This window comes from Liolophura sinensis, chromosome 1 (assembly GCF_032854445.1).
Source record: "Liolophura sinensis isolate JHLJ2023 chromosome 1, CUHK_Ljap_v2, whole genome shotgun sequence".
NCBI classification, from domain to species: Eukaryota; Metazoa; Mollusca; class Polyplacophora; order Chitonida; family Chitonidae; genus Liolophura; species Liolophura sinensis.
The window spans coordinates 75282152-75305087 of record NC_088295.1 but is presented as its reverse complement, the minus strand read 5'-3'; the positions used below and the strand labels follow the sequence as shown (position 1 = coordinate 75305087).

The 22936-nt window shown below is 39.5% G+C and overlaps 1 protein-coding gene across 3 annotated transcripts in view; it reads left to right on the top strand.

The window, feature by feature from the left end:
* LOC135461486 (transient receptor potential cation channel subfamily M member-like 2) overlaps nt 1-3229 on the top strand; it is a 48264-nt gene extending 45035 nt beyond the window's left edge. For all 3 annotated transcript variants that reach the window (XM_064738613.1, XM_064738612.1, XM_064738611.1), the window contains 2 exons: nt 108-221; nt 595-3229. In XM_064738613.1, coding sequence (XP_064594683.1) covers nt 108-221; nt 595-711 — 231 coding nt within the window. In that variant the 3' untranslated portion in view covers nt 712-3229. The remainder of the gene's footprint in view (nt 1-107; nt 222-594) is intronic.
* Nucleotides 3230-22936: the final 19707 nt, after the last annotated feature.

Below are 22936 nucleotides of genomic sequence, written 5' to 3'. Positions count from 1 at the left end.
AAACCAATAGGATTTTAGTATGGACTGAGACTATTACCATGCTTAACTACCAATAACCAACGGCCTGGTTTTGTTGATAAATTGTTTGATTTTTTCTCTCCCGTCAGATTTATACAGGCTACGCTGATGATCCTCGTAACACAGACAATGCCTGGCTGGAGACTAGGGCTGTTAACTATCATGATGAAAATGGAGATATTCTCAAATTCTTTGAACTCAGGGTAAGTTACGTGAAAATCTTGTGGAGTTCTCGCAATATCAAATTATTGCCTGTCAGTAAATACCATACCCATACCTGTACTATTTATAGTGTTAAAAGGATACATTTGAGATTTGAGAACTTTATGACCTATTTTGAATGGTAGGATGTGCACAGACAAGGTGGCTGTCTTGTGAAAGGTACTTGGGCTGTTCGATAGTAAAAGCTAAAGTTTGATATAATTTGCACTGATGGATTTTTTGTGAAAATCTCTGGTATAGCCACTTAAAACAACATACTGCACAAAAAGAATGTCTCTTTACATTTATTGTTAAATTGTTATTTGTACATTTATTATTAAGCTTTTTGAAAAGAACTTGTTTTACATCCTTTAGGCAGGAGAAGGCTTAGAGGGAGTCACCTGGTTAGCAGTCACGTCCAAGGTGCCAATGTATGGCTGCCATGACTTCATTCTACAGAAGTTAGCCCAGAAGAGAGGCTGTGCATTCTGATCACCATCGTGTCTGCACTGATAGGAGTTTGGCTTCAGCTAAACTTAACTTCATATTCTAACTAGGACGTTATGGGCCAGTTTATTGACAGCCTGATCTACAGGTTTGTGTTGGCCGTGTGTGGCCTTCGAATCAGGGTCTTGTGATATCCAGGGAGTTTGTCATATGAAGCTTGCTTACCTGTGTTTTTGTGATGGCCAGGCACAAAATGTGATCAGGATTTTCAGGTTGTGCCAGTCTACTTGACAGCAGAAGGTACAAACCCGAATCCAGTGAACATTTGCACATACTGCATATTGTCGTTTGGATTTGATGAAGAACCAAAATGATGAATACCAAAGTGTCAAGTACCAAAATACTGCTTATTCTTCACAAAACCATAATAAATGCCGTAATAGAAGGGAAGTAACTCTTGTTGGCACTGGACGAAACCAGATCCCAGTCATTCTGATTTTGTCTGGAACACTTTCATTTTGTTCATTTTAGGTCTAAAGATGAGAAAACCAAGACATTGTAGGATAAATGGTGATGGGGATCTTGTGATATGGTTATTTGATGATCCTCCATAGTTACCCATTCTCATCTGTACCATCAACACATCCTTCATCCTCATAATGATACCCTGATGACAGAAAACCTTAGAGCTGTTGTAGCTGTATTTATGGTGTATTTTTGGAGCATAACTTTATGTTGGATTTTTCTAGGTGTAAGATATTAACACTTAGTGGTTTCGTAATAGCCAATCGGTTTTAAATCTAACGGCTTGTTCCACTCTAAAGAAAGCTCCCTTGGACTAAGGGACATTTCATCAACTACACACACGTATACATGTACCATAAATAGAACTTGAAATGTACATGTATATGAATATACCTTGAATAGATCTTTGATTGCACATGTACATCTATACAAGATATATTTAGGTTTCCTCTCACCATAATGCTGGCCGCCGTCGCATAAGTGAAACATACTTGAGTACGGCATAAAACACCAATCAAATAAATGAATGAATCTATGGCAGCTCTGCAGTCCTGTAGGTTGTGTAATTCACATCCACTGTAATTTATATTATTAGTATCATCATTGCACTCTGGGTAGGGTATCTACATGTACTTCAATCTTGGCACAATCTGACAAATACACCTTTACTGCCAATGGTGCATTAAACCCTTATCATTCATTCATCTTACTTGAGTCATACTTTTGTGTGGGTAGAGTTGTCTTGCAGCTCCAAAATGAAAACAGGAGTTCTGGGTTGTATAATCTAGTGAACAAGGAGTAGATCCAAACCATATCAGATACAGTCCATGTAGAGTGTGTTATGTCTTACAAACATATATACCAGTTTTAGAAGGATTTATACGTTAATGTGGAGTAATAATCCCAGTTTAATTGGACCTACAATCAGTATGTTAATGCGATTTTTCCGTCACAACCGGAGATGGCCTGTAATGTTTTCTGGTTCATACTGCTGTTTCCATGACAAACTGTCATCGACCAAAAACCAAAGTGTAACCAAAGGGTATTGTTGTGAGGGTACTGTGTTTATATTTGTGATAATTATTGTTAATTGTGCTTATTATTACTGATTTCTGTAGCATTGAACCTACATTACAAAGGTTTGTGATGATTAAATATTTATAAGGTTTTTTTCCTTTCATTGTATGAAGATCTGTACTAGACAGTTGGAAGGCCATTTGCGTCATCATGAAACATGTTGTGTTCTGCCATATTCCAGAAGTATGACTACAGTAACAGATGTTTCGTGAAAACACTGTGGGTGGAGTCTCTAGTACATGTGTAATGAGATCTGTAAAGAGCAGATTAAAGCTCTTCCACTACAGGTGAAATAGGACCTAAATGGCAGCAAGCTCTTGTGTGTACGTGTATTTGTGATTTGGTACATACAGCGTGGTGTCAGTATTTGGTGGACTCATATTGTGGGGTATAATAATACATAAGGTGCAGCAAATCAAGCGTAATTTGAAATTTGTGGAAGAAATTATCTTTTTTTGGTGTTTTTGATGATTTTAACATTTGTGAATCAATATGAAATTAATTCCATGGGCTTGCTGTAAGTTTGATTGACACAGGTGAAAATATAAAGTACAATGTAATTATTTTACTTATAGGCAGTTTCTGGACATAAGTGTTTATGTGTATATTTCTAAAGTGTCATCCCTCGATAATGAAGATAATTCGTATACCAGTGTCATCGTTTTATTTGAAAACTGTTTAGTCACATGAGCATTTTTTCTCTTGTGGCTTTTCTGATTCATGAAGTTAGCTTTACTGTTTGATGTACTGGAGGTTCATTGCATAACTTTTAAATATTTCAGAAGATTTTAGATTGCACTTTTTAATTGGAAGAATATATTTATTGAAATCATTTGTTAAATTTATTGTCAGTTGCTTTTTGATATCTGTCTTTTATATATTGTTCACATTTTCTCAGTGGTTCCAGTGTCAATTTCTTTTAAGATCTGATCCATATAGTATTAAAGTTCTGTTGAACCCTGCACACTGAAGTCACCTACTGTTTTTGTTTTGTGTTTTTATCTTTGCTCAAACTTATTTACCTTTTTATTATAAAACCCAGTGTGCAGACATTTGTCCTCAAAAGGAAATTAATTGACGCCAGTATAAAAAAAAATTCCCCCGAAATTTCCTTATATGCATGTAACTATAAAAAGAATTTCTGACTCTGGAAAACTGGATCCAAATATTTCGCTTGTTTAATTGTGCTGACCTTCAAAAATGAACATCTGTCCACAAATTCCTCATGTGGTGATAGTTCGCAGTTTTGGCGAAAAAGTTATTCCCTTGTTCCGAAAACCACACGACGAGGGCTAGCAAGCTGTTTTCTTTAACTTTCCAATCTATAGACGACCGACAATATCAAGAGTGCCCTAGTGCGTGTGTGTGTAGTGGTAGCACAGGGAAGTCTCCGCTCGAGCTGGAGAAACCCATTAATCTAGATGGGACGGATTATTCCTCCTATACACTGTTGATATGGTAAGGGAGTTAACGTGTATATACACATTCATTATGTTTTGTCATTTCTAACCACTTTGCATGACTTGTCGCATCACCTAAGACTTTAATAATAGTACTTGTTGCGGCCTCTACTGGCGCTCAGCACTGAGAGATTGGAGCAAGGAAACATGACTGGTTGGCCCGTTGTGTCAGTATATGACTGGGTGGGGTGTCATGTTTGGTGTCTTCGGCACGATACTTCAATAATGGCAGCACATTGGCGGCATGGACTCACCCCGCCACAAGAAGAAACAGTATACGTACACATACCTCATGATTCATCGTCAAATATTATTAAGTACGATATTGTTCAAACTTAAGCATACTTACATATATTCATTTTCAATCATATGGTTCTCCACTCTTCTATATAGAAACCTTGGTGGCAATAAGCGATCGATAACGTTTGCTGAGGATAGAGTGCATGTATTGAGTAATACCGTGAATTTTCTTCAAAATTATAGTACTGAATCGAAACAAATGAGTCTGCTAACACGAATATCTTTGGTACGCCGCTTACGCCCTATTAAATGAAGTTTCTTTCAAGATTACTAGCTTTTCAGAAATATGTCGTACACGCAGAGAGCCAAAATATGTGAGGTCGGTGGATTTCTTCACCCATGAAAATGACTTGTTTTATAGTGAAATAATATTGGGCATGGCGTTTTATCCAACAATAAATCAATCAAACGTAGTTGTCATAAATGCGAGGTTGTAATTTGTCGTGTCGAAAACTTGGTGAAATACCCCTACTAAATCATGGGCCTGTCGAAAATAACCCCTGAAAAAAAATCCATACGCTTCCTTCTGCGTACATAAATTACATTTTTACTTGAGAAATTTGGTTATGATAAAATTATTTTCAATTTTGTGTTCGAGAACTTTGGTTACGATGAAATTATTTTCAATTTTGTGTTCGAGAACTTTGGTTACGATGAAATTATTTTCAATTTGTGTTCATTGGTGTTAATGACAACAAATGTTTAAAAAAGGTATACATGTGTGACAAAGATTTGCAGTCCAGCCGTTGATTCCTATAATACGTGCCTCATGCTTGTGGCTGGACTAACCAGATTAAGCCCAACCCGTCTTTGACCAGGCGGCCACGGTTGACCGTCCACACAAAGATCAAACAAATGGCATTTTTGAACGACACCCTTTAGATAGAGCCGATAATCCGGGATGGTAATTGGAAAACTGAGGAAAACAATGCTCAAGTATATCAAAAGAAGATCGTGAACCATTTTCCGAATACGTTTTTTCCTGAATCCGTGTGTTGACACACATCAGTATGTACGTATCTGTAAACCTAAACCCAAAAGAAAAGATTTTTGATTCTTTCTTTTTATTGTTATGTCTTTATCACAAGTTTTTAATAGTTTCAGTTCAGAACTGAAATTCACACGAATTGTTATAAACGTACAAGAATATAACTCATGAGAATACGCATGTAGAAAATGAAGGGATTGTCAACCAAAGTCAGATTTGACTGCTTTCGATATACATAATGGCAGTGGTCTTAAAAGAAAAGACAGCTTTAGGCCAAATGTATATATGCTTCGATAAAGTATCCCACAGGAAGTTTAAAAAGCATAACTTGTTTGTTTTGTGATGCAGCACAAACGAGATATCACGGTTTAAAGTACCGGTCAGAAAAATCGAGCACACTGAGACAGTGCAACGTCAGTTATTTACCATAACCCGAGTTCGCAGCTGTTTCCTCTTACGTCACCCGAAGTCTGTTTTGTCTTCTAACCATATATGACCGTAGGGAACGAGTGAGGCGACATCGTGTTTCCGGTTGTTCTAACACCCCACGACCTCGTAAGAATTCATGATTGAAAGTTGAATTATATAATTGCCAAGTACTTCAGAAAAAATGCTTGTAAGCGTTTAGTTGTGTTTTCACCGCTTGTCCGAAATAACTGAAATAAGTCATTAAAACGTTAGCATACACAGCAAATACTGTCAATTCTTATCGTATCTGAATTGTCTGTTATAGATGAGTAATTGGCAGATTTGTGAACTCTGAGTGATTGATGTGTTATAGTTAACCCTAAATCAGTTACGTGTAACCAAATACGCTTGTACTGCTAACACCACGCTGGCACTGACGGATTGTCAATTGTCAGTAGAATCTGGACGAATATAACTGTTATGTTCGTCCTAGATAGCGTTGATGTGGGATAGATTTATTGTTGTCGTATCATGAAATATACAGACATCCAAATTCAGTACTGAGGCATTGAGACTTAAATCATAAATCTGTTATTAAGGCTGTTTATCGACACCAACAAATATGGGTTTTTTAATATGCTCATATTATATCACATATTATACATTTGCCAAAATCATGTGACTGCTGTACTTGTCCATGCGAAGGAAACGCCTGATTGTTGAATTTGTTATTGCATCGTAAGAACTTCGTGGTGGCTGTCTTCACTATTTCAAACATTTCTCATTGGTATTCCAACATCTAGAAAGAACACGTGAACATAAGTGCTTTTTCACTGCATGATCTAATCAAGTGACGTTTTCAGATAACTCTCCTTTTCTGCGGACAAAAGCCGATCATCGATTTCCACTGAATTTCCCCTTTAATTCATTGCTGACAGTCACATCTCAATGGCTTAGCCTCTCGGCTGATTGCCACTTACGTTCGCAGTCATTGGCTGGTCAAACCATTCCAAGACGACTCCGGGTTGTTACCATCCTGGGCGACCAATATTCCAATTTTGTGATCTTGTAAGCCGTGTAAACACACGAGTTTGTCACAAGGCACAGGTGTTCATGGGTGGCTTAACTCCTTCAAGGCTAATCGTAGAAAACACAGCGGTACTTTATGTGAGGGATGTTAGTTCTGTTTTACAATCATTCATGCGAATTAATTATAACATGTTTCTGCAGATCTTCCTATATATCAGTAGTAAATGGGGCCTGTTTAATAAGTCGTCAAAAGGTATGGTACGGTAGGGCGGGAATCGGCCCCAGTGCAAGAAACTGTGCACTTCAGGGAGCGAAACTGACTATAGTTCTGATTGATAGCTGCTGACGTCATCGTAAGGCCAGCTCTTTACTCAGTTCTGTTTTATTCCCGTTCTACTGTTGGCAAGCGTGCGAGTTATAAAGCCCCAAACATGCGCTAAAGCAAGTCTATATCCGTCATCGCGATGTATAGGTCATAAAATCGAAAACTGGTACCCCACTCACTCATACTTAAATATCATTTCTTTTTTGTATTAGACATTGTAGGGTGAGGGAAATCACCGTATCACAAATGTAACTTTCTGAAAAAATCTTAAACACACCGTTAAACACCCATCAAAAATAAATAAATATATAGCAAACGTAATTTTCAACCATGTATGTTCCAGTGACCATTTATTCCCTGAAAACATGCCCATATTAAAGCCTGTCGAACTGTTATACTTCATTCCTTGATTAGAGAGAACAAGACGTTCGAAACTGCAGTCTGAATACAAAGATGTATTCTTGTGACAGGCCGTGTCCATGACGCTTACGTGCGGCCGTCATTGAAGTATCATGCCGAAGACACCAGGCATGACACCCAACCCACATTATACTGACACCAGCAAACCAATTCTGTTTCTTTGCTCTAACCTCTCAGTGCTGAAGGCAATGCAACGCAGCAGCAAGTACAATTTTTAAAGTCTTTGGTATGACCCGATCCGGGTTTGATCTTGAGGTCAGCCGACTTCTTTCAGCCTTATAATTCTGCTGCATATTACACAAAGCATGACAAGTTAATGTTAGACGACCACATGTGCTCTCAAGCAGGCTTCACTTATGGCTTCGGTATAGTTACCACATCTTAGTTATTAGCACACTTTTCACAGTTGTCGAGTTTAATTCATGATAACACTTATTTAGTACAATTAAGTTGGCCTATAACTTTCCACACACAAGGGTATTTTCCACAGAAATAAAAAGAACCACTAGGATTTGAACTCTTTCAAATAGGTCTACTTTTCTCCAAAGTGACTTCGTTAGTCCATTGCACTATGAACAAAAATACGGATTTAAACTTGTGAAACTAAAAACTGATCGCATTATGAAATTTATGTTTTACATATGAAGACAAACGTTAATCAAACCGAATTTTTTAAAACACACAGAAATAGGCTTACATACGTGATAGTTTCAGTAAAAATATTTTTTCTGTTTAAAATCGCTCTTCAAACAGCTAATTAAAAAAACAATGCTTCGTTTGAACCAAAATTAGATGTTTTGTTATCGAGAGTGCATTTTTGGCGGGTTATTGCTAAGCAACCATCTCTTATACGGCCATATAAGTTTTATGGGCGCTTCTACCAAAATTTACAGCATTGTGCCGGGATTTTAAAATTTGCACTTTCTTATCGTATCTCTCAGGGGTTGATTCTCTGCCTTATCGTACCTCTCAGGGGTTGATTCTCTGCCTTATCGTACCTCTTAGGGGCTGATCCTCTGCCTTACGGTGCCTCTCAGTGGCTGATTCTCTGTCTTACTGCACCTGGCCCTTTTACCGATCTGATGTTCTTTAACAGAGTTTAGTTATGGGATTAGAATTTTAGTCCTGCAGTCACTTTGAGAAGCTGGCTCCCGGGGTAGCCTTTCATCACCAATGCATCCCGGTGCAATGAGGCCTGGAAAAGAACATGTAATATCCACTACTATCTTTATAGGAATATTATTGGTTTTGAGAGAATGGTATTCATTGCCGTAAGCCTTCATTGACAGCATTTCTTCCATAGCTCTACGAAACAACGACAACATGTACATGATGATTCAGGCTTTGGAGAGACCCAGTGTCCCCCTGTAGCAAGTAAACTGTTGTATGTCTTCCATGGCGATACAAAACTACGGCTTTTAATTGGTTTGCTATAATTCAACAAAAAGTGCTGATCTTCATCCACCACAGCCTGTTCTCTTGGGTATTCGACTATGCTGAAACAGTCAGAAATACCTAGACTGCGGCTGAGACTGTCAGCTTTACTGTTTGGATTTCTCTAGATGCTTAACCATACTGGCCGCCTACAAATTCTGTATCGTTTCTGGTATTGTTAAAAATGAAGTTCTTCTGACTCATTAGTGTTTCCAACTGAACAACCAGCATTGAGTCAATTAGCAAATTGGATGAACTGTTTATTTGCGAGTCTTTTGAGTTCAGCTGCCTACAATTTCTAATTCCAGAATTGAGATCCAGTTGTATTATAGGCCTCAAACAGATCTTGGTTTAGAAATAATGTATTTACTGGACAGATTTACACCCCATGACCTGTATAAGCTACCACAATTTACAGTTGATCGATCTCTCCTAACTTTTCCGTCTGACATTTACGCGTAGAGAGAGCTTGTGGGTTCTGTAAGGACATTGATTGACAACCTCAGTGAATAGCTGTTCCCATCATCTTATGCAGTGTAGCTGGGCCATGCAGGCTTGCTAAGTGGGTTTATCTTGTGCCTATGCGTGTGTTTTTGTATTCAACGTCTTCGGTGGTATCATTTCAGAATCCATCAGTGGCGTCTCACGCAGAGAACCAAGAGAGACAAACATTGCCATCATAGTCGTGCTTCTGTCAACACGGAGCCAACAATTACGTAGTATAACAATAAGCGTAGAATGCCCCCGAAATTCTTGACATTCAAATTTTTGGCAGCTTTCAGGTGAATCGATATGACACAAGCCACCCGCACGCTTGAGTTGTCTCGAGACAATATCAAAATATATACACAGGAATCAATCATACAAGAAAACCACAGACGTTTGGACTGTATTACGTTTGGTACTCCTTACAGTGCGCATGTGTTTGCTTTACATCTCTTTCACCAGTTGCCAAATTTGATCTTAAGTAGCCGTGCGAGACCCATGGGCTCGTGGTCCGCATATAATTATAGACTGAGACAGCGTTTTTCTGACATCCCTCCGCGTTTCCTCACGGTGACCCTACTTGTGTGCTGAGGCAGAGATGCTAAACGAGCTTAAAGAACGGCACAAAAGCTGTAAGGAATGTAAGTGAGCTGCTGACCTCAAAATGGCGACACTGGAATAAATCTTGTGAATGTGGAGTTTTACAGCAGTGTAAGGTCATTGTGATGACTCATTTGTTTTTCACGACATATCTCGGGAGCCTCTCCGATAAAGTCGTTTTCACCAATATATCGGTAATATGTATTATAACTGTATTAGATGCGTTGTGTGAGTTAGGCTTAATACCGGTAGCGTTTCTGAACACAAACCATCTTTCACACAGAAAGCCAATTATGAATGGAAGCCGTTGACTTCAGAGTTTCTTCTTTCATACTTTCCGCGGCATTTGTTTTGTCTGCATTTTGTTCTTTTTTTTCACATACCCTGCTTTTCACACTTTTTGTCCAAACATTCACACAATTTCTTTCATGGTCTTCATAATCTGCCTTTTAACCTTTATATTGCCGTCATCTGATTGCGTTTGGCAGACATTATCCCACTTCGTAACCTTCATTTGATCGTTTGGTGGCCTAATGGTTAGAGCATCCGCCTCGAAGTCGGGAGATCCGGGATCAAACCTCGGTCGGGTCATACCAAACACTTTAAGAAAAATATTTGTTGCTGCCTCGCTTGGCGCTCAGCACGGAAAAGTTAGGCAACGAAACAGGACTGGTAGGCCTGGGGCCAGTATGATGTGACTGGACGAGGTGTCATGTACATTTGGTGCCTTCGGCATGATGCTTCAGTGGCGGCAGGACTTTGGCGGAATGGATTTGCCCTGTCACAAGAAGACACAGTGTATGTACATAAACATAATCACTCCTCGCCGTCATATGACTGAAAACTTGTTACATACGATATTAAACCCAAAGTATTCATTCATTCATTCCTGCCTTCACATCAAGGTATCCCTCTTACACTTGACAGCTCTTTGTCTACCTTTTCCCATTTGACACCTGGTCTGCACATTAGGCCTGTGAATCATTACTCGCCGCACCTCCTTCTATATTTCCGGGGGCCTCCGTGATTCAGTTGGTTAGTGCGCTTGCGCAGCGTAATGAACCAGAAGCCTCTTACCAATGCGGTCGCTGTGTGTTCAAGTCAAAGTCATGCTGGCTTCCTCTCCGGCCGTAAGTGGAAGGTCTTCCAGCAGCCTGCAGATGGTTGTGGGTTTCCCCCGGGCTCTGCCCGGTTTCCTCCCACCATAATGCTAGCCGCCGTCGTATTAGTGAAATATTCTTGAGTGCGGCGTAAAACACCAATCAAATAAATAAATAAATCCTTCTATATATCTCGACTTTCTCGTTGTACCTGACAATCAGTAAAGGCAAAGTCAGTCACAGAATTGAAATCTTACATGCTGAAATACACAAACTAGTCGAATAAAGTCTTAATGCCGCACCTGTGCATTTTCTCCATACATCATTACCATTACGATTATCATTACGATTACCATTACCCTTATATTTTAGAATTAACAGAACAATTACATAGGAAAAAATAGAAAATATGGGTTTAAAACGGGTCTGGTTATTGTGCAGTGCAATTGTAAAGGTATAGATCGACTGATCTAAAGGTGCACTGACATATCGAACAACACTGAGCCACAATGACTGGTGGTATTACAAGGTAGGTCCAGCGGATCTGTGACTGTAGACTGGAAAACGTCAGGTTTTAAACGATGGCCATATTAGATTTTTTGGATCTGCATTCATGGTGTGGAGATGAATGCGCCGTAATGTAGTGGATGAAATGAATTTTCTTCTGACTCCGACGAGAGCAAACCTGTAATACTGAACCTGATTTCGTTAAATCGAAGCAGTGGACCGATATTTAATTGACTAAGTATTGTGCTTCACCGTGACGATGCTCTAGGCCAGTTTGCAACCCCAAATAGGAGAAAACCTTATGCAGATGCTAAAACACAGTACTGTCTAAAATTGGAACTACTCCGGTAAATCGATGACAATTTTCACGACCTCAGAAATGCCCCCTTAGAATTCTTTCCACTTCGCTTCCAGACCAAAAATGGATATATCGCTTTTATAGGATGTAAAACAAAGAAATAGGAGAAAACAGAAATAACCTCGCTTTTTGGCTTGATAATAACATGTTGATGTCAGTTTTTAACAAGCCCTGTGCATTGCTGGACTTCATTTTTCTTCGTTGTTGTTGAGTATCCAAACTTTCAGCGAATATCAGTAGACTGCACTGAGGGTTCAAAACTTTGACGAGAAGTTGTACTTACCAAGTGGATCAGCAATCACATGTGTTCATGACACTAGACAAGCTTAACCTGTCGTGGGACACACGCATGGATTAGTTGAGACAGAAATAAAGTCATCACAACGTTCTGTCGACAACTGGTTATTGAACAATAGGTTAAACCTAAATTTCATAAACAAAGAACCTTTCCTGGCATCCAGTTTCCGTTGTAATCAAGTATGTTGAGAAATTCACATATAGAATCTCGGGAACTTGTGCAAGTCATTTGTTGCATCTGTCACCTGAACATGCGTGCAACTCATTTGTTGTATCTGTCACCTGAACATGCGTGCAAGTCATTTGTTGTATCTGTCACCTGAGCATGCGTGCATAGCTCTTCTGTGCAGACGGAATTTCCAGCGCGGAGGACGTGCATGGAATCGCCGGTCGTGGTATTAAAATATCTCAGGGACATTATTCATTGCAAACTGACGGCAATTTTTGGCACAAACAGGCTCCGCACCAATTACGTATACAATCAACCTTTCCAAAATTAACAACCTCGGTGAAAGTAATCATGTTTTTTTGCGTAGACTGGTTGAAATGAAATTATTTTTACTTCCATCTGAGCTGAAGGCTGGGGTTAATGGCACTACATACGTTTGACACAATTAATTTTGTGGCAACTTGGAGCACAGCCGTGGAGCCCAACCGTCGAATACGTGGTACAAGCTTGTGGCCGAACTTACGTGCTCTCCTCATTATCAAGTAGCTCCGGATGGTTTTCCAGACAAAGACCAAACATCTCTAAACACATTATAACGCTGAGGGTAGCTTTGTAGGCTACAGGGAACAATCTGGTATCCTAATCGGGACACCCAGCGCGGACAATTTTCAAGTAACAAAATGAGATCAAGAACCGTTATATTTCGGAAGATTTTTGCAAACCCATGTATTGTTCTCTGCACTACTCCTTGAAAATGACGTCGGGTCATTTTTACCACGTTGTCTCATCAACGGCCATGTGTCGTCATGTTCGCCAAAACTAAGTGCACTTGTACACTTATGCAGTGTATATGATGTAATCCTGAACACGATATCTCTCTACTCATATTGACTTTTGCTCCATACACGGTGTATCATGTACTTAAATCTGTACTTGTTGCATTCAGCCATTAGCGAATCATTGGAAAATTAACTGGTAAAATCCATTACTGAAGGTCATTTTATGCATTGATATCCAAATCTGTAGCTGATTTCTGATTATCCTACACACTCAGAGTTTATCACATTTGATTTATTTTCTATCGATAATGTTTATTGATAGTTATTAATAGAGCGTTTAACAGCGAATGATGTATGAGTTATTTGACTCTGTATCAATTACGTGTAACTAAATACTATGCCAACACCAAGCAGGTGCTGACGGATTGTCGGCAGTCTGTCTGTAACGTTGATGTAGTGTAGCCTTATTGATTTTGTATCATAAAATCTGCAGACTTCCGGATTAGATGAAGAATAACACTTGAATCATAAATCTATTCATTTACGCTATCTGTAAACATCGAAAAACATTCATTCTTTATTTACAGGTGCATATTGTTTTACACATTATATATATATATGGCAAAAATTATATGACCCCTGACTGTCGGCGGGCAGTTTGGAAAAGTGCTTCACACCGCAAAAACTTCGGGGTTGCTGTCATTGCCGTTTCGAAAATGTGCATCTCATCACTTTTCCCTCATGATTCTCGGTGTACTGGCTCTAGAAAGAAAACGCGATCCTGAAAGTTTTTCCACGGTATGACGTAATCAAGCGGTATTTTCAGATACCTCTCCTTTCTCTGGGAACAAAAGCCAGTCATCGAATTCCACTAAATTCCCGGTTACTTCATCGCTGACAGCCACATATCAACAGCTTAGCCTCTCGGCTGATTACCACTTGTGTTCCCAACAATTGTCAGGGCAACCCATTCCTGGGGTTGTTATCGTACTGGGCCAGTAATATCCGAATTAGACGATGTCTAAATCTCTTACATACATCCAGGCTTTTTGTAGCTATGCACATATGTTGACAGTTGGCTTAAATTGTGTAAGGCTATACATTGGGGAGAAGAAAAGATTTTGTGGAGCTGGTTGCCTTGGTTATTAGTTCAATTTAACAATCATCCTGGTAACTTCTGGACTAACCTTTCATTACCGATGAATGTGGCCTCACCGTGGCCTCGGCAAAAAAGAAGTATATCTTTTATAACCCTATAAAACTAAAGTTATATGGCACGATTTCATCTCATGAATTAGCCGATTTCCGCTGTAGTAACTATTGAACTAGGAGTATATGGAAGTGCCATAAAACCGTTGCCTGAACGACGTTGCCTGAAATTACGACTTATCAATATCTCCTAAATTTTCACTCCGATTTTTACACATATAGAAAGTTTGTGGATTTTGTAATGACACTGACTGACAACCACAGCAAATATAAACCTAGACAGTGTAGCTGGACCATTACACCTGATAACGTGGCTCTTTGGTTGATCGATGTGACCAGTTTCACGGGTCTCTGATCGAATTCCCTCAAGACAGTACCCACATAAATGTAAAAATCACTCCGATAAGTAAGTAGCAGTACTAGTATGCTTCTCACCATTTTTAATAAAAGGAAGTCCGCGGACGTTCGAGATTTCCAGAGTTCAAGTACAGTTGTCTTTCCACTGCCCTGAGAGAAATACTGTATGCACTTTCCAGAGTGACGCTGGACTACAGTATCACCTATATGTCGATAACGCTACCGCAACTTGCGACTGATCGGTCTTTCCTAAATACCCAGACCCCCCACCCCCCACCCCCCACCTCCAACTTCCCTCCCTCTCCTGACGTTTACGCCTAGTAACAGCTTGTGGATTCTGTAAGGACATTGAGAATTGATTGAGAATCACAGAGAATGGCTATGCATACAATTGTAGTGGGCCATACGGGACGGCAAATTAGATATTTCTTTTGTCTGTGTCTTTTGTATTCAAGTTAAGGTAAAGCGAGGAACAGAATCGGTGGAATCATTTCAGTTTCTCAGTTTCGGGTCACGCAGAGAATCAAAGCTCCTCCTGTTGATAGGCTAGCATTTAAATGATAACGGTGCATTTGTCAACACGTAGGCCAGTAGTTATAAAGTGTAACACTAAGCAAAGAATGCCTTCAGCTGGAATACACAAGGTAGATGTAGTTTTGCTCCGTCTTTAAACACACGTCTCAAATGACTTTCCAGACAAAGATCAAACAACCTGTATTTCTGAGAGAAACCTTATATACTGTGGCTGACAAAGCGGGATGGAAATTGATCATACTCCTTATAACGCATGCGTAGAGAGTGTCACCTGCGTTACAAGAAGTATAGTAACTTGAAAGCTACGGAGAACACTACCCCAGGATCAAAAGAAGATCAAGGACATGGATTTTAGTAAATCCATGTAATCTGAACACATATATCAGTATGTATATGTAAAACTTAAGACAAAAGAAAAGATTATTTATTCTTTATTTTAATTGTTATTTCTGTATCACAAGTTTTTAATAGCTGGATAATTCAGTCCTGAAATCTACAAGTACCATTAAATGCTATATTGTTATTAGTATGAAAATATATAACTCTTGTTCACATGTAAGTAAAAAAAGCAAACCACTGTCACCCAAAACCAATTGTGCAAGAAGTATAAATACAGGGCTGATTTGAAGGACTTTGATATCCATAAGGCAAGTAGCATTAAAACCAGTACTTCAACAAGTATAACGATCAAAACGATAGCATACACAGTAAATGTTGTCATTTCTTGTTATATGTGAATTATCCCTTATAGATGTGCATTGGCAAGTTTGTCAACCCTGAATGATGGATGTGTTATAGATGACTCTGGATCAATTACGGGGGACTCCGTGGTTCAGTTGGTTAGCGCGCTAGCGTAGCGTAATGACCCGGGAACCTCTCACCAATGCGGTCGCTGTGAGTTCAAGTCCACCTCATGCTGGCTTCCTCTCCGACCGCACGTGGGAAGATCTTCCTGCAACCTGCGGAAGGTCGTGGGTTTCCCCCGAGGCGATGCTCGGTTTCCTCCCACCATAATACTGTCTGCGGATTTGTTAGAGTTCATGTATTTCAATTACAAGGCAAGAGCTTCGTGGTGGCTGTCACTATTTCGAACATGTAAATCTCAAGGGTTCTCCAGCATCTAGAAAGGACATGTGAACCTAAATGCTTCTCCACCATATGATCTAATCCTGTGATATTTTCAGATACCTCCTTTCTCTGCGGACAAAAGCCAGTCATCGAATTCCAGTAAATTTCCTCGTTCGTTCATCACTGACAGCCACATCCCCTGAGCTTAGTCTCCAGGCTGAGTACTACTTATGTTCCCAGCAATTGTCAGGTGAAGCCGTTCCAAGACGACATGGGGTTGTAGTCGTACTGGACTAGAAATTAGGCGATCTTAAAAGCCTCGTGAATTCCTAATATACAGCTACGCTTTTTCGTAGCCATGCACATGTGTGGACATGTGACTTAAATCGTGTAAGGCTAATTTCGGTAACAGTAGAGCTGGTTGTCATGGTTATTAGTTCAGTTCAATCATCTGAGTAATTTGATCATAAAATCTGTCTACATGTTTTCCTTCATATTAGTAACTTCTGGACTAGCCTTTCATTACCGATGAATGTGACGACACCTCGGCCTCGGCAATAAAGCAGCATCACTCTTATAACGCTATAAAATTATATGACACGATTTCATGTCATGAATCAATCGGTTCCCGCTGAAGTAATTATTGAACTAGGATTATACTGAGCTGCCATAAAACCGTTACATGGGCGACGATATCCCAAGTTACGGCCGATCGATCTTTCCAAAATTTTCGCCCTATTTATACGCACATAAAGAGGGTGTGGATTCTGTAATGACGCTGACTGACATCCACGACAAATGACTGTTCATATAACCCAAGACAGTGTAGCTGGACTATTACACCCCATGGACACATTCATCGGTGAGTGGATTTTTTAAGGGGTATTGGCATTTACAGTCTTCAAGAAAGCCAACGATTTAAACCGATGCCATCATTTGAGTGTCCATCAGTTCCGGCTGATACAGTGAACAAAAAGCACTTGGTCGGCAGGCTAACATTTACATGACAGCGGCGTCCCTTTCAACTCTCAACACTGAGCAACACTACATACACTGAACCAACAATTAGATGGCGCATCGTTAGAATGTCCCTTACATTCTTCGATTCAGGAGTTTCCTCTTATCGAATACCCTCAAGACATAAATGTAAAAGCCATTGAGACAAGTAAAGAGCATAGTAGACTAGTGCACGTCCCACCTCAGTGGTGACATACAGGGGAATTCTGGAAATGTAATTACCCCTTTCATTACATTAGACTGGCAATAGGCCCATTTTCTTTGGTATACGTTGGTAATACATATTATAACCGGTGTTTGTACGTTGTGAGATTTAGGCTTATTATGGCCTCCAAGAAGATGGTTAAAAACAACCCCTCTTTGAAAAAGGAATCTAGTTATGAAGGAAATCCGTTGACGTCAGAGTTTTCTTTCACCCTTCATTCTTTGCAGGCTCATAGTATCCAATGATTTTCATTCAACGCCAGTGACATTTATTTCTCGGCCTACTAATTAATATGTTTGAAGGATCTGAAAAATTAAAATCCCACTGACATTTATAGACTAGTAAAGACTGGATGTTTAACGCGTCCATTCTAGATTACTAGATTACTACCATAGCAGTAGAGAGTATTATTTTCGTAACTGAGTTATTGCAAATAAAAAGTCGTGGACAAAAGCTTAAATATCGTCTGTAAACGTTAACTATTACAAAAATTGAGAAAGAATATAAGCAATACAGAAAATAATGAATTCTGCTTTTCCTTGTAATAAAATTTATTCCGGATAGTTGTTGATATATGTGTCGCTGGATTTTCCGGGTGCTTGACGGGTCGTCATGCGTGGGCTCATGCAACACATGCAGGCATAAAAACTCCGCCTCGTGGTGTTAAACCATTCCACATGCATTGTTAGTGACAACTTATGGCATGACAAAGCCCTTTCGTGATTATAATCAAACTTTGCAACATTGGCAATATGCGAAAAATTATCCGTACTAACTTTGTGAAATACGTCTTGTTCGGAGACACCGATTACCTTCCTACTGCGAAATGGTTGGTTCTGGTGAAATTAGCTTTACTATTACCTACATGAAAGCTGAGCATGGTTTGTCTGACAAAGGTTTGGAGCCTAGCCGTGGACGGAGTACGTAGTATAAGCTTGTGGTTGAAATAATCTGCTCCGTCCTTTATCAGGTGGCTCCGGATGGTTTTCAGACAAAGACTAAAGATTTTAAAACAGATAACAACACTGAGGGCAGCTTTATAGGGTACTGAAAGCAGTCTGATATGATGATGGGAACAATTTTCAAGTATCTCAAGGGAGCTCTGGAGCCTTTGTATATTCCGTACGCCTTTTTAAAGTCATTTTTAAATGCCTCGAAGTAAAATAAATAACTAAAAACTGACTTGAATACCTTTCAGAGTAAACAAATACGTATGTAAATGTACAGGTAAGTGTTTACATTTTGTCAGCTTGGCGTTAAGACCATTTTGATCAAACCTGGACATTAGTCTCATCAATAGATCGCATCAATGTACTGTTATATTCACTGATCTAGCTCAATACAGCAAAGTCATAAGTTCTAAAGTAGGTCTTATTATATTCTAGAGACTGTCAATTGTTAGCATCATCTGTAAACTCTATATGGGACCATTGCTGTACCAAGACTCACAGAAATCATCAATTAATTAATTGATTAAGAGTTATGCAGCAATAGACTGATGCTCAGACAGGTAACTGAACAACAGTTATCACACAAGTGTCTAAGGCTGCGGTCTATGCAGTTTAGAGAGGCCTCCGTGACTCAGTTGGTTGCCACGCTAACGCATTGCCGTCGCTGTGAGTTCAAGTCCAGCTCATGCTTGATTCCTCTCCAGCCGTACGTGGTCACGGGCTCTTTCCGGTTTCCTACCACCATAATGCTGGCCGCCGTCGTATAAGTGAAATATTCTTGAGTACGACGTAAAACACCAATGAAATATAGTTTAGATTTATATATCATAATTCATCGTGACTTATTGTCATGTTAGATGTTACCTGTCCGAATGTGGACTAGGTATAAAGGTACAAATGGCCGTGTTCTGATTAAACCATTTATAATAATATAATTGAGCCGGCTGATTTCCCAGATGGCGCTCTCTGTTTTCTCATCTACATACATCCCAGACGGCATTGGCTACAGTATTTTGCCGTAGTGTGTTAAAGGGTTAATTTTACATCTTACCTCTCGTCTGTAAGACATATACCTACAAGTTCTATTGTAACATATATATAGCACAAGTTTATTAGCAGTTATCAAACGACGAAGCGCGAATATCACCGATTATTCATTTAATATAGAAATTGTGTTTATCGGTAGATCACAACACTTCTGGGTAATTCATGCTTTCATTTGTCTTATTTAAAATTGTCTGTTATAATTGACAGTGCGTGTTGCCGTCGTTTATTACACTTTTTTCAACAATAAATGTTGTTGGCCCTATGTGTTATAGTTTACCGTGGAATATTCAGTTATACGTGTATCGCAATATCATGTTAAGAGTCAAGATGTTAAGAGTTTATTGTGAGTAGTGTTAATAAGGAATTTTAAATTGCACCATGAAACCTACAGTCCTCCAGATTAAAGGAAAAGATTGATACTTAAATTAGTAATCCCTTCATTATACGCCTGACCTCTGACGGACAGACTGATTAATATGCGCGTAGTATTGTATGAAGGAAATATTATACATTTAGCTAAGCGATGACCTTACACATGGGCGTGCAAAGGTAGCACGTATTTCCAATCATACTTGTTTTGAACGTGGAAATTTTCGTCATGACTGGCTCTGTATGAATTTGGAATGGATATCAGCTTTTCCACCATATGGCCTAACCAAGTGGTATTTTCAGATACCGCTCCTTTCTCTGCGGACAAAAGCCAGTCTATTGATTTCCACTAAATTTCCCCGTTAGTTCATCGCTGACGGCCACATGTCAATGGCTTAGCCTCTCGTCTGATTGCTCTTTGTGTTCCCAGCAATGCTCGGGTCAAACCATTCTATGGGGGTATTGACGCATTCGATGTGCAATGTTCAAATACAGACGCGCTTTTTGTTGCAGATGACTTCAATCGTCTAATGCTAATTGTGATTACAGAGAAGACTTGATCTAACTGGTTGTCGTACATGTTAAAAGTGTTTCTGCACGTCTACCTGGATATTGATAATTAGCGACTCACAGCCTTTCATATCTTTGGCACACCGCCACAATGTGGTCTTTGAAAGTAAGACATACTTTCCATAGCCTGATATATCTACCTTATCCATGTAATGAGTCAGGTGTTGTAGAGAACAAATTGTTCCCTGCAGCAAGTCCTTAGCGATGTTATGTTTTCCATAGCTCTATAGAACTACGTATATGATGATCTAGACATTAGATATCCGGCAGCCATGCAGCTAGTCCTAAACTTCATGCACCACAGCATGAAGCATGTGATCTTGGGACTTCCATGATGCTATGACAGTCTGTAATACCTCCAATGTGGAGTCTGCTGTTGAATGCATTCTGAAGTGAAGTCTGCATTAGTGAAGTCTTGTGGTTTGACCAAAACCTCTGTTACCGAAATAGTATTGTTAAAAACCAAGTTATACAGACAAATACAGATACACGTCCATTGGTGCATCTAACGGAAGAAACTGCATCAGATGGTCCCCAAAATCTTGGATCCAAACATTTTCAGGGTAAATACTTTATGCATTTTTGTGGTGGATCCAAATACCATATAAAATATTTAGTCAACATAAAATGTAGACACTTGGGGTCAATGTCCAAAACATTAATTTGCCAAACACCTTTCAACACATGCAGTTGGCTGAAGATCCTAGTGACTACAGGATCAAGAAATTAGGATGGAAATTCTGTTAAAAATAATAGTTTATAGATAGTTTTACTCAAAATTTTTCCAAAACCATTGACTAAACATGCAGGCCTAACAACAACAGAATCAATGCTGATACTTTCCTTTGCTTTTTTTGGTTGTTGGGGAAGGCGTTGGCTTGTTGCAGATTCGTTATAGTTGCAGGCCAATGCCACGAATGATTGAATGATTATGGATTAGCGCCTGGTCATCAGAGCAATTAGATGTCTTGTTTGAATGCAGCTACCGCTCGTTCAACTGCAAATGTAAGTCAGGAGTTTTGTGAGTGACTAGGCGAATGACGGTGGTTTTCTGTGGGCTTTAGTGATAAACCTGCCGCATCCGGTCGATTGAGCCTTAACGCGAAAGTCAGGAGTTCTGTCAGTGACCAGGCGAATGGCGGTGGTTTTCTGTGGGCTTTAGTGATAAACCTGCCGCTTCCGGTCGATTGAGTCTTAACGCGTAAGTCAAGAGTTTTGTCAGTGACCAGGCGAATGGCGGTGGTTTTCTGTGGGCTTTAGTGATAAACCTGCCGCATCCGGTCGATTGAGCCTTAACGCGTAAGTCAGGAGCTCTGTCGGTGACCAGGCGAATTGCGGTGGTATTCTGTGGGTTTTAGTGATAAACCAGCCACATCGCGTCGATTAAGCCTTAACGCGTGTAGGACATATTGCAGTGCTCATTATATGGGAACGAAATCGGTTCCATAAATCTTTCAACTGGAGCAGCTATAGCTAGAATCCAACAAGACATCGTCTTTCCCCAAGAAGGAAATTCGTTGTTAAATCCCACAAATGGTATAGGTGTGTGTATTTTTATGAGACAGGGTTGATATCTTCTGGCTTTCATCTTTTATTCTTTTTATCTTTTATTCACATTATTCAGACATTTATTCACATTCGTCAGTTGACGGTCACAGATGTCCATACTGTCATTAGGATTAAGAATTCTGTTTGGCTTACAGAGGATATGATAAAAGACGGATAAACAAAGAGCTAATGATCTGCGCAATAAATACTTTATTTTGACTGGTTGGCATCTTAGTTATGGGGGTGTCACAGTTAGTCGATTGGACAGGCATGGAATATATGCCTCATGATAAATGATTGTCAGTACAAGATTTCCGAGGAGAGACCAACACGTCACTCGACAGGAAATTATCAATGTATCCAACGCATGATTAAATATTGAGGGCATTTCTGCACTTGCACTATGATCAAGATTATGCTTCATTCCTTTAACGATTGTGTCAAGAGCTATCTGCTATTGTGTCACGATTTCAGTACATTTGTGTCACGAGTTATCTACTATTGTGTCACGATTTCAATATATTTGTGTCACGATTGCACTGCGACTGCGCCACGTTCATGTTCCGCAAGTTAAAACTCCTGCTTACGTTAACATATTAACTCGACGAAGTGCGTTTATTTCATACATATATACACAAAAACAAAACGCGGCTGTCTGCTTTACGCATGAAACTGGTGTTTTGTTCAAATTCGTTCTCTGATAGGACAAAAAATCGTTGTATGGACGATTTCGAGCTGGCATCCTTCAATTCTTCCATACGACTTCTTCGTGGAAGTGACATCATCCCATACCGGAAGACAAGAGGGTGTTGTGCCACAACAAACTATACGACCAAGGATGCTCCAGAATAAAGATAGGCTATAGCAACACCATGCAATGGAACATTAATCTATTAAAAATAAAGAAATATATAAAATCACCCGTCGCGAATAAATCTGTTAGGCATATATCAAAAGCAGCACAAGAAGTCTTGACCGGATGACTGTCTCGCTGAAAATAAAAAAAAAACAGATCGATAGCATGAGCTGGTCTTGAACTCACAGAGACAAACGACATCGTTGGTTAAAGACCACTTATAAAGCTAGAATCTACGATCTGAAATCAGTTGTGTAAAGAGTCCTTGTGAAGCCCCT